This window comes from Rhincodon typus, chromosome 4 (genome assembly GCF_021869965.1).
Source record: "Rhincodon typus isolate 14 chromosome 4, sRhiTyp1.1, whole genome shotgun sequence".
Lineage (NCBI taxonomy): Eukaryota > Metazoa > Chordata > Chondrichthyes > Orectolobiformes > Rhincodontidae > Rhincodon > Rhincodon typus.
The window spans coordinates 77,566,403-77,582,550 of record NC_063335.1 but is presented as its reverse complement, the minus strand read 5'-3'; the positions used below and the strand labels follow the sequence as shown (position 1 = coordinate 77,582,550).

At 42.1% G+C, this 16,148-nt stretch overlaps 1 protein-coding gene across 1 annotated transcript; it reads right to left on the bottom strand.

Annotated features, from left to right (window-relative positions):
• Positions 1-5,070: 5,070 nt before the first annotated feature.
• On the bottom strand, positions 5,071-6,900 carry LOC109914738 (fatty acid-binding protein, liver). The gene is made up of 4 exons (XM_020514348.2): positions 6,722-6,900; positions 6,139-6,311; positions 5,944-6,045; positions 5,071-5,730 (listed from the first exon to the last, which is right to left on the bottom strand). The coding sequence occupies exons 1-4, from the start codon at positions 6,792-6,794 to the stop codon at positions 5,677-5,679; spliced, it is 402 nt and encodes a 133-aa protein (XP_020369937.2). The 5' UTR covers positions 6,795-6,900; the 3' UTR covers positions 5,071-5,676.
• Positions 6,901-16,148: the final 9,248 nt, after the last annotated feature.

Genomic DNA, 16,148 nt, shown 5'->3' with positions numbered 1-16,148 from the left:
GCACCAACCCCTGTAGCACTCCACTAGTTGCATCTTGCCAAACTGAACGAGACCCATTTATGCCTACTCCCTGTTTCCTGTCAGCCAATTTTCTATCCCTATCTAGTATGTTCCGCCAACACCATGAGCTTTTACTGTTGACATCGCCTTTGAATGTGGCACTTTAGAGTCATTGAGTTGTTCAGCACGGGAACAGACTCTTCAGTCTGACTAATCCATGCTGACCAGATATCCTAAATTAATCTAGTCCCATTTGCAAGAATATGAACCATTTCCCACTAAACCCATCAAATGACTTCTAGAAATCTAAGTATGATACATCACTGGTTCCCCTAAATCCAAAACATGTGTTAGCTCCTGGAATAGATCGGTCAAACATGATTTCCCTTCCACAAACCATAATGATTCTACTTGATTACCTTGAAATTATCTAAGTATCTGCTGTAACTTCTTTAATGATAGCTTCCAATATTTTCCCTATACTAGACGCTCAGCTAACTGACCTGTAGTTTTCTGCTTTATGTCTCTCTCCCTTTTTGAACAATGGAGTTAGATTTACTATCTTCCAATCTAATGGGGCCTTCGCTAAATCAAGGGAATTTTGTAAAATTAGAACCAATACAGCCACCCAGTTAGGTATGAAGAAACCCCTATCTCCTATTTAAATTTACATCTGTATGATACATTTCACACATTAGAAATGAAACTGGCATGATCCCAGCTGATATTATTATTGGGTAAGTTAGATCTCAAACTAGATTCTGGCTTGATTTTTTTTAAAATTCAACAATGTGGTCTTTCACTGAAACACAAACACACAATGCTAGAGATTTAGTTTTAACAATAAAACAGAATTTTATTATGCAAAATGAATGAAGATAAAGTAGAATAAACCAAACTGTTTACATACAAAGCAACTGGTAAAATATAATCTCATTAACCCCAAAAAAAATCCTTAACATTACTCACACCAGAGAGAGTTCCTTTATCTTTCACATTTATTGGGCCTACACTTCTAGGCTGGAAGCTTAAAAGGAAAGTGCCTACACTGAGGTAACCTGTTTCTTAACAGTATTGAATCATCTGCTTTCACCAGGAACAATTCTGTTACACATTCAAATTTAGCCAAGACTTCTGCAAACCTACCAAACTGAAAACCAACAGTTTTTATCTCCCCAAGATAGGAATGTTTCCCCTTAGCTTAAAAAAAATCCAGAATTTTCAATAAAATAACCTAATGTACTAAACTGCTTGCCTCTCTCATTTCTAAACTCTTCCACTGTAAACAAATTTCCACTGACTTCCCAAACTATCTCTTGCAGACTGTTTTCCAAAAGAAATCACCATGGCTACGGAAATGCTTACAGGTTACTCACTAAAACTCTTCAGCTGCACAGACCAAACTCATGTGCCAATAGCTAAAATCAAAACTCTAAATAAACATTAAAATATAACAAACTGCACACTTCATATCACAAAAAATCCCTACAATTATCAAGCTTAGAAACAAGAAGTGCAGACATTAGAATATATAAAACAGCGACATCCTTCCTGCATTTATTCTGTCTAGTTCTGTTAGAATTTCATAGCTTTCTATGTGATCTCTCCTCATCCAGTGAATATAATCCTAATTGATCTAGTTCATATGTCATTCCTGTCATCCCAGGAATCATATGGCAAACCTTCATTGCACTCCCTCCATAACCAGAAGATCCTTCCTCAGTTAAGGAGATAATAACTGCACACAATACTCCAGATGTGGTCTCAGCAAGATCCTGTACAATTGCAACAAGATGTCCCTACTTCTCTACTTGAAATTTCTCGCTATGAAAGCCAACATACAATCTGCCTTCTTCACTGCTTGCTGCACTTGCTTGGTTACTTTGAGTGGCAGCTGTACAAAGACAACTAGGTTTCATTGCACCTCCCCCTTCCCCAACCTACCACCATTCACATGATAATCTGCCTTTGTGTTTTCGCTACTAAAGTGGATAACCTCACATTTATCCACGTTATTCTTCATTTGCCATGCATTTGCTAAGTCACTCAACTTTTCCAAATCACAATTAATCATAACAGTGAAGAAGGTTACATCAGTGTAATTGTTCACATCTTGCTCAAATGGGCCAATGGGCCAAGGAGTGGTAGATGGAATTTAATTTAGATAAATGTGAGATGTTGCATTTTGGAAAGGCAAATCGGGGCAAGTCTTATACATTTAATGCTAAGGTCCTGGGGAGTGTTGCTGAACAAAGAGACCTTGAGTGCAGGTTCATATTTCCTTGAAAATGGAGTCACAGCTATACAGGATACTGAAGAAGGCATTTGGTATGCTTGCCTTTATTGGTCAGTGCATTGAGTGTCAGAGTCGGGACGTCATGTTGCGGCTGTACAGGATATTGGTCAGGCCACTTTTGGAGTACTATGAGCAATTGTGGTCTCCCTCCTGTAGGAAGGCTTTTGTGAAACTTGAAAGGGTTCAAAAAAGATTTACAAAGATGTTGCAAGTGTTAGAGGGTTTGAGCTATAGGGAGAGACTGAATAGGCTGGAGCGTCGGAGGCTGAGGGGTGACTTACAGTGGTTTATAAAACCATGAGGGGCATGGATAAGGTAAATAGACAAGGTCTTTTCACTGGAATGGGAAAGTCCAAAACTAGAGGGCATAGTTTTAAGATGAGAGGGGAAAGATTTAACAGGGACCTAAGGGGCAATTTTTTCACACAGAGGGTGGTGTGTGCATGGAATGAGCTGCCAGAGGAAATGGTGGAAGCTACAACAAGCTACAACATTCAAAAGGCATCTGGATGTGTATATGAATAGGAAGGGTTTGGAGGGATATGGACCAAATGCTGGCAAATGGCACTAGATTTATCTAATATATCTTGTCAGCATGGACAAGTTGGACTGAAGGATCTGTTTCCTTGCTGTACATCTCTATGACTCTGTCTCTGGATCCTTATCAGTTCACCCTCCCCCATAAGCTTTGCGTTGTCTGCAAATGTGGAAATATTATAGTTTGTTCCCTCATTTAAATCAATTCACATCATTGCAGCTGCACTAATCAGAAGATGATTTTGAAAAAGTGGTAACATCCTCTGTATGCAAAACTTCCACTTGGCATCAGTTGTGCAGGCAGTGATTGTTTAAACTGGTGGATGTGACACAAATTAAATTGGTTTTGTGCTGGACCGTATCAAACTACTTGTATCCTGTAGATAGTGGACAGGCTGTGAGGAGTCAGGAGGAAAGTTACTCACTTCAGAATTCCTAGGTTCTGTCCTGCTCTTGCTGCCATAGCATTTATAGTACAGGTCCAGTTCAATTTCTAGTTAATAATAACCCCTAGGATGTTGTTGATGAGAGATGCCATTTAACATTTATAGGATGATGACTGGTTGCTGTCTTGCCAGTCAGACTTTCTTTTGAATACGATCATTTGCCTGGCACATCTGTGGCATGAAGTTCTTTGGTTATTAGTCCAAATAGTGTCCAGGGCCAGTTGCAAACTACAACAAGCTATTTCCACTATTGAGTTGTGAATTATAATTGAAAACTTGGGTAGTTGTTTGACCTTATGATAAAAAGGTAATTGATGAACTAGCTGAAGAACACAACCCTGGAGAAGCTGCTACATTGAAGACCTCAGGCTGAGTTTGATTGGCTGCTGTTGACTCAGCCCCTGTAAAGTTCTCTTGAATTTTCACAACCTTCATAGTTGCTGATATAACATGGTGTAAAGCTGGATGAACACAGCACTCCAGGCAGCATCAGAGGAGCAGGAAAGCTGCTAATATCCTTGATGCTCAGTCAAATGCTACCATAAAGGTAAGGGCAGTCACTCATTTATTGGGCCCATAGGTGGACCAGGGTTGTAATAAAATTGAGTCAAGTAGTCCTGAGAGATCTCAAACTGAGAGCTGGTGAGCAAGTTACTGTACATGTGTCTGACAGCACCTGCCAAATCTTTGCTGCCTGAGAAGAGGCTGCAGGGACTGTAATTAGAAGCATAGAACAATTACAGCACAGAAACCAATTGTTCAATCCAACTTCTCTGCAGCACAGGGCAGTTAAAAGAACTTTAAAAAAAGATGGCAGTATAATTAAAAAAAGTTGATGTAAACTAGCCTTACTGCATGCATATTTTATGAAATTTACTGATCCTGTCAAAACCAAAAGGAATGTTTCCTTCCTCCACTGGAGGAGGGAGTGTGTGAGAGGTCAGAACTGACATTAAAACTGCAGTTGTCCAACTAAAAACAATAGATGTTGCAACCTTTTAGTGCCAGCCACTTTCAAGTCAACACAAACCCAATTAATGTTGCTATTGGAACTCTGGAGAGAAGCAGTTAAATAGGTCAGGTCAAAAGAAAGGACAGTGGCCAAAAAATAAAATTAATGTTCTTTCCAGAGATCACCAAGTGTTCCACAGGTCTGGAAAGCAAACTAAGTTCTCACTAAAACAGCTACATGTTTGACTTAAGCCCCATTTGTTCAGAAATGGTGAAGATCCTCCAAAAAGGAGGAAACATTTAAGTCAATTCTACCACTTGATTAAAATCAAATCAGCAATAGAAAAGGTCTTAAGTTGCATTGAAACTTAATGCAAGTCATTGTTAAACCAGGACCAGGATACTAAGTGTTGGTACAATTTTCAAGTTATACTGAAAAATTTGAAGCCTTCAAAATTTAATATAGTTACACCATCTTCAAACAGATAGTTAAAAGAAATGCAAAGTCTGTCTGTTCTTGTACTAATCAAGAGATTCTTTTGACAGACAAATACTACTGACAGGAGAACACCACCATTTATCATTTACTATTTCAATGTCAGTAACATCACTAAGCTCCAGTTAACAACTGATACTTGGTTTCACCTTTTGGCAAGAGCAAGCCATAATTCTGGGCAGTTTTCCAGCTGAAAAGGGAATTTGCAAACACATGAAAAGTGAACTCTTCAGGTACATTTCTCAATCTAATTTTTCCCAAAAACAGATTCTAGCTTTTCCACTCTATCCATTGATAAAGTCAGTGCCACTCAGTTTAAGTGAAAAAGAATCAGACTGTTCTTGTGTAGTACACACTTTTTAATTATAGTTGCCAAAATTTGAATCTTTGCACTCATTGTACATAGGGCTGTTCTTTATCCAAAGGCTGCACCATTTCAAAAGGTCTCAATACTGCAGAAAAAGGCACTCTTTCCTTCAAAGAAAATACAACAGCAAAATTTCAGACAGACAACAGACTATCTGTAGTCTGTAAAGCAAGCTATCATTGTAGTATGACAAACACAGACATAATTAAACACCATTTGAATAGTCACACCACTTTTTTTTTTAAAGAGGAAAAATGCATTTAGTCCAAAACATATGCATTGGAAAGTAATACAAGACTAAAAAAACTAAACATGTGCATTTTTCTTTCCAGACAGTCTGTCCATTTGTTATTTAGATAAACAAACCTTTTGCAATAGCAGTATTGAGTTAAATCAAACTGTTATGACAACAACCTGGCACTATATTTGTTAAAGTGTCATTAACTTGCAAAGTTGACTTTACTCAGCAAATGCCATGAAGACAGAACAGTCCTAATGATGCATAATACTACAGGAAGGTCCAGTAGAAAAAGCAGCAAAATGGAAGTTTTGAATGGAATTCATCTTCCTTGTTCATCATCACTCACTGTTCCCTCGCATATTCTCTGGTGCACACCACATCACCCATGGTGCAAGTCTGATTTGCAAAAAAAAAAGGAATGACTTCAGTAAATTTGTTAAAATCCACTGCTTTAAGTTTCTGGCATTAAAATGTACCTTTTAGTTTGACTTTCCATAAGCAATTCTACTGCAAGCATTCACAACTAGAAAATGCCACCTAAATAATATCTATCGCCACATTTTTATTATCAGCAGATGCTGTTTGATTCTAAGGCACTGAAGTTCTTACCAAAATCAGTTTGCCATCCTGCAATTCTCTAACCAGTGTTGTCTCTTTTCCATCCCACCGCTGCGTTTGGACTAGTTTGCCGTTTTCCAATGTCACAGTAGTCTGTTGGGAATGCGAAATAAAAAAGGTCACCTCACCGCTGAGATCGTACACCCAGTCATTTTAAACGGCTAGCACGGGGATCGGTCAACAAACCTTGGTTGTCCTATTGTCTGCAGTGGTTTCATCAAATTCCTCGGCCAGCTTGAATTGGATGTTTGTGCTTTTAAATGCGCTCTCGGTTTTTATAGTGATTACGTCGCCGTCCACAGAAATGATAGTCTTGGGTTTTACAGTGGCAGCAATTTTCCTTTGCACCAGACTCACGTCTAAAAATAGAGAAGGGGGAAAACATAAAAAATGTAACGTTTAGTGGCACTCACGATTTTTTTTGGCAAATTGACAAGAGCGCGTTCTCGCTGAATGAGCTGGATTCATTTCTGCTAAAATCAGGGAGTCGATACAAATACTCTGCTGCGTTTTACAAAAAAAAAAATCAGCTGCCACTTTCTGGCATGCTTTCTGTTGAGTCAGTCATGTGCACAATACTGCAAGCTCCGAGTGAAACCACACCGTGCAATTCGGTGACAATGTGCCTGGAGAGGGGAAAGCTGCAAGTGGAGCAGCGCTCGGTTTGCTCCCGGATTGGGGACCGCAGCAGAGTCAGTTACAAAGACGGAGGTGCCCATCAACAAGCTAAACATCTACCCCAACCAAAATAAAATCGCATAATCCTCACCGAGATTTTTCATGTACTCGTCGAAGTTTTCGCTCGTTTGCAATTTCCAACTCCCAAGAAATGCTTCAACCATTTTTCCTCTTCTTGCTGATTACAATTGCAGACTCCAACAACAACTGCACCCTAAATCCCCTTCAGCGATCCACGCTGCCAGCCCTCCGGCTTTTTAAGCTCCTGCAGATCAGTAACACGTGTGAAAGACACAAACCAATCCCAGATCATAACGTCAGAGATTGGGTGGGAACTCGTCTATTCCAACCCCGCACACAAGTCAGATGGTGTTCCCGAGCAGTAAAAAGCACGCACGGACACACACACCCATGAGATGTAACTGGGGTAGTTGAACACCGGATTCCACTTGTCACTCCTGTTTCTCTCTCCACAGATGCTGCCATACCTGCTCGGTTTCTCCGGCACTCTGTGTTTGTTTTAATGAATGTAAGGATGTTATGATTCATTTATACAGGGAGTTGGTAAGTCGACCTCTCCAATTACTGAAGTAAAGGATATAAATGCATTACAGGCGGTTCCGAGCAGGCTTGCTAAATGGATATCTGGTGTGATCAGGCATGATAAGGAATAATTGGACCGACTTGGCAAGAAGTGTCCAGACCAGAAACGTCAGCTTTCCTGCTCCTCTGATGCTGCCTGGCCTGCTGTGTCCCTCCAGCTCTACACCTTGTTATTTCACTGGAGTTTACAAAAAAATAAGAGGAGACTTATAGAGTCATACAGCACGGAAACAGATCCTTCAGTCCAACCTGGCCATGCTGACCAGATGTCCTAGACTGATCTAGTCCCATTATCCAGCATTTGGCCCATGTCCCTCCAAATCCTTCCTATTCATGTACCCCATCCAGATGCCTTTTCTTCCTCAGGCAGCTCAGGAAATGTGGCATGCCCATGAGGATCCTCACTAACTCCTACAGATGCACCATTGAAAGCATACTACCGGTGCATAACGGCCTGGTATGGCAACTGCTCTGCCCAGGACCATAAGGAAACTACAGAAGGTGGTGTGCACAGCCCACACCATCACAAAGCCAACCTTTCATCCGTGGACTCCATTTACACAGCTCATTGCCGTGGAAAGGCTGCCAACATCATCAAAGACCCATCACCCCCTGATAATGACTTCTTACACCTTTTCCATCAAGCAGAAGATACAGAAGCCTGAACACATGCACGAAAAGGTTCATCAACAGCTCCTTTCCGGCCGTTATCAGACTGATGAATGGAATCTGTAGCCTCAAATAACGCTGATCTTGCTAGTGTTGATCTCGCCTAGCGCATGCCCTGTGTAAAGTAACCTGTATGCCTCTAAGTCTTTGTGATCTGTACACCATTTGCTTACTATAACCTGCCTGTGCTGTTTGTAAACAAAGTTTTTCACTGTATTTTGGTACACGTGACAATAAATAAATAAATCTAAGGATTCACTCGATCCCAGCTGTCTATACTTGACATATACCTTCCTCTTTTTCTTGAGCGGACCCTCAATTTCTCTAGTCATCCAGCACTCCCTACACCTACCAGTCTTGCTTTTCACTCTAACAGGAACACACTGTCTCTGAACTCCCATTATCTCATTTTTGAAGGCCTCCCACCTTCCAGCCATCCTTTTACCTGTGAACAGCCTCTCCCAATCAGCTTTTGAAAGTTCCTGCCTAATATCGTCAAAATTTGACTTATTCCCGTGTAGAATTTTGTTTGAAGTGTGTAAAATCCAGAATAGTGTTGACAAGGTGAATGTGGAAATAACATTTACATAAAAGAACTTAACGTTTTTCAAGCAGAAGTAGGCCATTCAGCCCATCGAGTCTGTTCTGCCATTCAGTGGGATAGTGGCCGAACTGATAATCCTCAACTCCATTTTCCTGCCTTTTCCCCATAATGTTTGATCCACTTACTGATTAAAACCCTTAAAAATCTTAGGCTTGAATACAGTTAATGTCCCAGCCTCAACAGCCCTCTGCAGTAAAGAATTCCACAGACTCCCTCAGCTCAGAGAAGAAATTCCTCCTCATCTCTGTCTTAAATGTACAGCCCTTATTTTGACAGTATGCCCTCTGGTTTTTGACTCTCCCTCAAGGGGAAACAACCTTTCCACATCTACGTTGTTAAGTCCCATAAGAATCTTGTATGTTTCAATAAGGCCATCTCTCATTCTTCTGAATTCCAACGAGTACAGGCCCAACCTACTCAACAGCTCATAAGACTGTCCTTCCATACTTGATATTGGCCGAGTGAAACTGCTCTGAGCTGTCAATGTGAATATATCTTTCCATAGTTAAGTACTTTTATACTTTGAAACAAAGGTCAGCATTCCATTTTCCTTCCCTGTGAAAAAACTTCCAAGTCTGATATACTCTGCTTGAACTGAACCTGAGGAGTTTCACCAGCACTTTCTACTTTTTATTTCAGATTTCCAGCATCTGCAATATTTTGCTTTTTCTTTCTCATATGGATCAGTACAGAACTAAGAGCATTATTTTGAATTTAGGATCGCCAGCTTAAGACAGAGATGACAGTAGTTTTTCTCTGAGGGTAGTGCAATTTCGGAACTCTGTGTTTCAAAAGTTAGTGGATGGGAAAGGTTCTTGTTAGGAAAATGAATCAAAGGTTGCCAGCAGGAGATGGGACTGTGGAATTTGAAACACAAATATCTGCAACCATTAGCTTATTGAATGATGGAGCATGCTTATATTTCCTGTCCAAATTCACATGGACAATACAGCCAGCTGCAGAGATACCGTGCACAGTTAATTTAGTGATCTGTACTCGACATTTATAAAGAAACTTTTGCAGAGTGTCTTTCTCAAGAGGAGATTTAAATTACGTGAACAGTTAGGGGTCTTGTTCTTGAAAGTGTAAAGTTTGTTTGGAGGAGGTTTGTTATCAAGTGGATAAAGGTAATCAAAATCAACTATAACAAATTTTAAGGGGTTGGTCCTTATTTTGACTGTTTGTCCCTGTCTTTTATTTTTAGGTCAGACTGTGGGAAACTGATCCTCAAAGGCTCCACAGTGAGTCTGACTATAACTTGAATGGGGCTGTAAGTGAGTGAATTGGCCAACAGAGGAAATGATAATTTTGTGGACCAACAAGATAAATTGTAAGTTTTTGTTGGTTTTTACAGTGCTGCAGTAAGAAATAAGGAAGTAAAATAATATTCTTGGTTTTGCTGTAAAAAAAATAAAGTAGAAGAGGGTTGTGTTCTTCTTCCAGTTGTATAGGGTTGTGGTAAGTTCACACCTGGAGGACTGTGTACAGTTCAAGTCCCTGTACCTCAGCAAAGATATATCAACTTTAGATAATTCAGGACTGAGAAATTCCTTCACTGCAAGGCTTGTGAGTCTTTGCAATTGTTTACCCTGGGACAGGAGAGTGGAGGTTGAATGTACCATTGTTGAAATTTGATATAGATCGATCTTTGGTCTCAGGGAATCAAGGCATAATGGAGAGTGGGCCAGAAAGTAAAATTGAGGCTGAAGATGGGCAATCATTTTATTGATCGGTATAGCATGTTCAAAGGACTGAATGGTACTGCTCCTACTTATTATGTTCTCTTGCTTTTTGCTGACATTGAGAAAAGTTCAATGCTAATGTATGCATTTATGAAACAGTCTGTCTAATTTCTAACATCTGTGAGACAGAGGGGAATGAATTTCACAATGATTTTCACAATCAAATAAGGCCTCGGTGCTCAGCTCCATGCCACCTTCAATAATCATTGGCCTGAATCTTCCTAATAGCTTGAAGAAGTTCTGCTCTTCTCTCCGATGGGATTTCCATTCCAATCTTTCTTCTTGTCCACCGACATTAATTTCACTGTCACTCCTAGTGTTCGACTAGGTATTTGCTAAAACTCATTTCTACAGATTCCTTCGTGACTGCCTTCAGCTCAGACTCACCTCACATGGATTCCAACTGAAGTTTCATCCCTCATGTTTTGAATCCTCCCAGGATCACAGATATCTCCGTGATGTTCAATGTTCCATGGACAGCTGCTCTCACCGCGTCCTGAGATCCACACTCAGTGCCGTGCGGCACCACATGCACACACCCAACTTCTCTCTCCAACAACGTCACATCACGCTGGCTAAGGGCTGAACCACTCTGTCATTCCACTTCATCCTTCGGCTCATTCACCGCGCTAGCAAGAAACTTTCTTTTCCTTTCAGGCATCAAGGCCCACAAGGTGGAACAACTCAAAGATATTCATGGCCCCCAGAAACTTCTTGTCCTCCCCTTCCCTCTGACTCAATCCCCTCCCCCAACCCCACCTCCTGTCAGGTATTCACCATCTCTCCTAACCTTCCACTCTCTGATGCTGAACGTTTTGTACTCAACAAAGGCCTCAGCTTTATTTCTTTGCGTCCCTAACCTAACAAATTTCAGGCATGATATGATGTCAAGCTCTTCTTCCGCCATCTTCGGCTCCATGCCCATTACTTTGGAGAAAAGTCCTCTCCCCCTCCCACAGACCCCTTCGCCCAGTTCCAACACTCTCCCTCCACCTGGACCCCTCCCTCTGGCCTTTTACCTGCACTTGATCAGTTCATTGAGAACTGTCAATGTAATATTAGTCACCTCAATTTCTCTTCCCTCCCCCCCTCACCAAATCCAACCTATCTCCCTCTGAACTGACTGCACCCCGTGCGCTTAGATCCAACCCTGACATTGTTATTAAGCCTGCCGATAAGGAGGGTGCTGTTGTAGTCTGGCGTACTGAACTCTACCTTGCAGAGGCTGAGCACCAGCTCTTAAATACCTCCTCCTACCTTCCTCTGGACAATGACCCCACCATGACGCATCAGGCCATTGTATCAACTACGGTTACTGACCTCATTTCATCTGGTGACCTCCCCCGTCCACTGCCTCCAAGCTGATTATCCCCCAGCCCCTGCACAGCTCACTTCTACCTCCTTCCAAAAATCCACAGACAGGACTGTCTGGACAGACCCATTGTTTCGGCATGCTCCTGCTCCACAGAACTCATCTGAGGTTCACCGGATGCGAAACATTAACTCTGATTTCTCTTCAAAGATGCTGCCAGACCTGCTGAGCTTTTCCAGCAACTTCTGTTTTTCTTCCTAATATCCGTTGGCTCGTAGGGTCATACTGGGAGCAGAGACAAAGAGGAGCCAGTGGCCGTGTTATAGTGGGAACAAGAAGAACACTTCCAATTTTATACATTTTATAAGTAAAGAATAAAAATGTTACCATATAAATTTTAAAAAATATAGACTAGGAGCAATTAATAATTAATATTCTTTGTCAAATTAACGTATCAAGGTGAATGTGTTGTATGGAACTAGGTAAATTGCTCCTTCAGAGACCAAGGTCAGGCATGATGGGCTGAATGGACTCTTTCTATATCGTAATCATTCTGTGGTTTCACTGCATGAAATAAAGACAATGTTTTAGAAATATATGCATTTTTAAAAACACCTTAAAAATTCTAAGTAAATCTCTTTCCATGACAAAAGATCAATCGCATATATCCACAAAAATAAGTGTTTTTAATAAGTAGGGGCATTCTTTATGACAACTATAGCGCAATAATTTTTGAATAAAATGTGATTATTTTTAATATTGCTGGCTGAATAGGCAATAGATTAAAACAAAAGAACAGATTTTTTTACCGACTGTACAAGTGCACCCCCTAGAGGACATTTACAGTGTTACAGAAAGCCATCAGCCAAATAATAGGCAACTATAAAAATGATGTATTGTTCTAATTTTTGCCATAGCAATTAATGCAACATTAAGACAAATACATAAAAACATCATCATGCAATATGATGACAATCTTTCTTTCTACTGACAATAAAAGGTGCCAGCATACAAACAAGAGATCAGTAATTTATGCTGTAATTTATAGTTTTGAATATCTCCAAAACCAGGATTTCTGATTATTGACTATGAGTTGAATCTTATAATATTTTGGCTAAGTGGCAATTTCATTGGGTTTCTTTCCAGAAAGCCTAGCAAGATTTCTAGCTGCGCCATTCCAAACATACCTCATTTGCTTACTATCATGCCCGTGCGTCTCACCAGGCACTTACCAATTCTACATTCGCTGCAGCCTGAAGAACTCACTACTGGCATCCCCAGTGCCTGTGCCATCTTAAAACTGCCAATAGGCACCAGGATAAATGCTGGCAGTCTGGAATTGCCTGTATGATTCTTCAACTCTGCCACGCACATGGCAAACAAAGGAAAATTGGTGCCCTACTTTTGCAGACAGGGATCTGGATGTCCTAATCATTCAGGTTGTGTAGATGAGAGATGTCATGTTACCCCAGACTGGCAGAGGCGGCCATGCCATCAGACCCTGACAGGATTCAGGTGATAACTATAGTCTGGAGGAATGCAGGAAGCCATTGAAAGAAGGTTAGTGAACATCTCTGCTCTGCCAGGGTATTTGCTACCATCTTCTCTCTGCTACGTGACATTCATTCTATCTTTGCTGCTGCACCCAATTTCTACCAAGGCTAATGCTTTACCACGCTCACTGTTGCATAAAACATCTTCATTTGTTTACTCTCTGCTGCCCCAAACCTCCCGTACCTCTGTGTTATCAACTCACCAAGGAGACTTCACCACTTCTCCCCCATCTGCCTCAATACTAACAGCAATGCCACTCAGCTCAGGCAATCACTCTCTTTCTCTCATTTCAGCAGAAAATAGCACACAATAGAGCAAACAGATGGCCCAGACAGGTGGTGGGGTACCTGACATTAGGCTCTTCATTTGTCATGAGGAGTGAATCTTGACCCTTACGGTTGGAGACTAAGGCTGCTCCTGAGGGGATGCCAAGACATCCATCTCCACCAACTGAGTAAGTACTATTCTTCATTCAAACACAGCTCTCATGTTAATCCCATTGTCAGCGTCATTCATTTCACACAAGTTATAACTCTTGACCATGACACCTTTGCTGCTATGGGTCTCAGAGATTCGACTGGAATGCCCACTCTCTCAGTCATCAGGCAAGCCAAACCACAAGAAAGTGCCTCTGAGGAGGAGAGTTCAGAGGTATTAGAAGGCGCACCCAGCATGGCTGCTTTCTGCACCTTCAGCAACTGACACTTAGAGTCATAGAGTCATGGAGATGTACAGCACGAAAGCAAACCCTTTGGTCCAACATGTCCATGCCAATCAGATATTCTAAATTAATCCAGTCCCATTTGCCAGCATTTGGTCCATGTCAATCTAAACCATTCTTAACCATATACCCATCCAGATGCCTTTTAAATGTAATTGTACCCGCCTCAACCATTTCCTCTGGCAGCTCATTCCATAACACACTACCCTCTGCATGAAAAAAAGTTGCCCCTTTGGTCCCTTTGAAACCTTTCCCCTCTCAACTTAAACCATTAGTTCTGGACTCCCCTACCATGGGGAATATACCTTGACTATTCACCCTATCCATGCCCTTCATGGTTTTAAAAAGCTCTATAAGGCCACCCCTCCTCTGCCTCTGTTGATCCAGGGAAAATAGCCCCAGTCTATTCAGCCTCTCCGTATAGCTTAAAGCCTCCAACCATGACAACATCCTTGTAAATCTTTTCTGAACCCTTTCACGTTTCACAACATCCTTTCCAAAGCAGGGAGACCAGAACTGAACTCCGATGGAACTGTAGCTAGATTAGAGTTGGGTGGCACGCTGGTGAGCACATTACTGCCAAATCTCTGCAGCTGCCTGAGGAAACATCACCCCAGGTCACTGGCATTCACAGGACTGTCAGTGACCCAGAGATGACCCTGTGGTGCCAGCAATCTGGGGCTATGTGCCCATGCACAGGTAGACACAGGAGCACCAGGCATGTGGGAAGCAATGGGTTCATTGCCCAGAGGCTGCAGCTGCATCATGGGGACCCAGCATGCACCTCTCTGGCTACCTACATAGATGGGTTGGCAGCTGCCCCTGGAGAGCCCCATAGGGCTGTTCTGTCATTGGAGAGAGCTAACTTGTGGTGAGTGTAACCTGACAGTCGCCATGCCTCATTGCCCTAGCAGTTGGTCCTCAGCAGCGATGCCAAGGATTTCAAGGGGCACGCACAAGGAGACAGTAGGCAGTGGTAGGAGGAACTACACAGAGGACCTTGAGAAACCTCGTCACATGAGGTTCCAGAGGTGGAGGGGCTTTCTACATCCAACCTGCCTGTGATCCTCACATTTGTAGGAATCCCAAACTGAGGAAGGGGCACTTTGCTCTGGCAAGCTCACACTTAGCGGGTCTGGGCCCACTGAATACAAATGCACCTTGGGGTCTCCAGAGCAAACCTTCAAAAGCAACAGGCTCCACTGCCAAGCCCTGCTCCCTCCACCCCAGTTTGCAGGCCCTGGGGCTGTACTGACACACAGTGCCAGGAAAAGGAAAAAGAAAACCTCTTGAGGGTGCACTGATGGTATGGGAGATATTTCACTGTAAATATAGTTTGAGGTCTGTTAAATATACTCAGAACACTATGAAACCTGTTTGTTCATGTCTCTGTGTGGCCTGTCCTGTAACTCTCATGCTGTGAAGTCAGACATCAGTTCACAACAAGATGTTCCATGGAGCAATGCCTGACCTGAAAAGCTGCCAGACTATTGTGTGGACAGTGTGAGCATTGAAGGCCTTCATTTACACAGTTGTACAGTTGTTGATATGGAATTGCTGCAAAGATATTGTTGTTGCATTGAATGGTCAGCAGTGTTTGGGCCTGTGAGGTGTACAGCAAACAGTGAGGGTTGCCAGGGGATTGGAAGGCCACAGGTTTGTGTCTGATACAGTAAATGGATCAATGTGTATTATTGTTGCTCTTTGAAGGGACTCACATCACTGGGATTTGTAGGCACCACTCCCCCTCAACACACACACACACACACACATATACACCTACAACACACACTCTCTCTCTCTCACACACGCACACACACCTATAACACACATACACCTACAACACATACTCACACTCTCTCTTTCTCTCACTCACACACACACACTCTCTCTCTCTCTCTCTCCCTCACTTGCACGCACACACACACATATACCTACCACACACACACATACACCTACAACACACACGTGCACACACACACATACACCTACAACACACACACATGTACACCTACAACACACATGCACACACACACACATACACCTACATCACACACACACACACCTACAACACACACACACACATATATACATATACACCTACAACACACACTCACACAGTCTGTCTCTCCCTCACTCACTCACACACACACACACGTATAACACACATACACCTACAACACACACACACACACTCTCTCTCTCTCCTTCACTCTCACACACCCACACACTCACACACACACACTCTCTCTCTCTCCCTCACATACATACACACACACACACACACACACACACACACACCCACACACTCAC

Excerpts from the sequence above, each read along its gene's own strand:
- LOC109914738 (XM_020514348.2), bottom strand. The coding sequence starts at position 6,794 with ATGGTTGAAGCATTTCTTGGGAGTTGGAAATTGCAAACGAGCGAAAAC. Across the intron at positions 6,312-6,721 it reads CGAGTACATGAAAAATCTCG|ACGTGAGTCTGGTGCAAAGG; the intron begins GTGAGGATTATG and ends CTCTATTTTTAG. Across the intron at positions 6,046-6,138 it reads CAGACAATAGGACAACCAAG|ACTACTGTGACATTGGAAAA; the intron begins GTTTGTTGACCG and ends CATTCCCAACAG.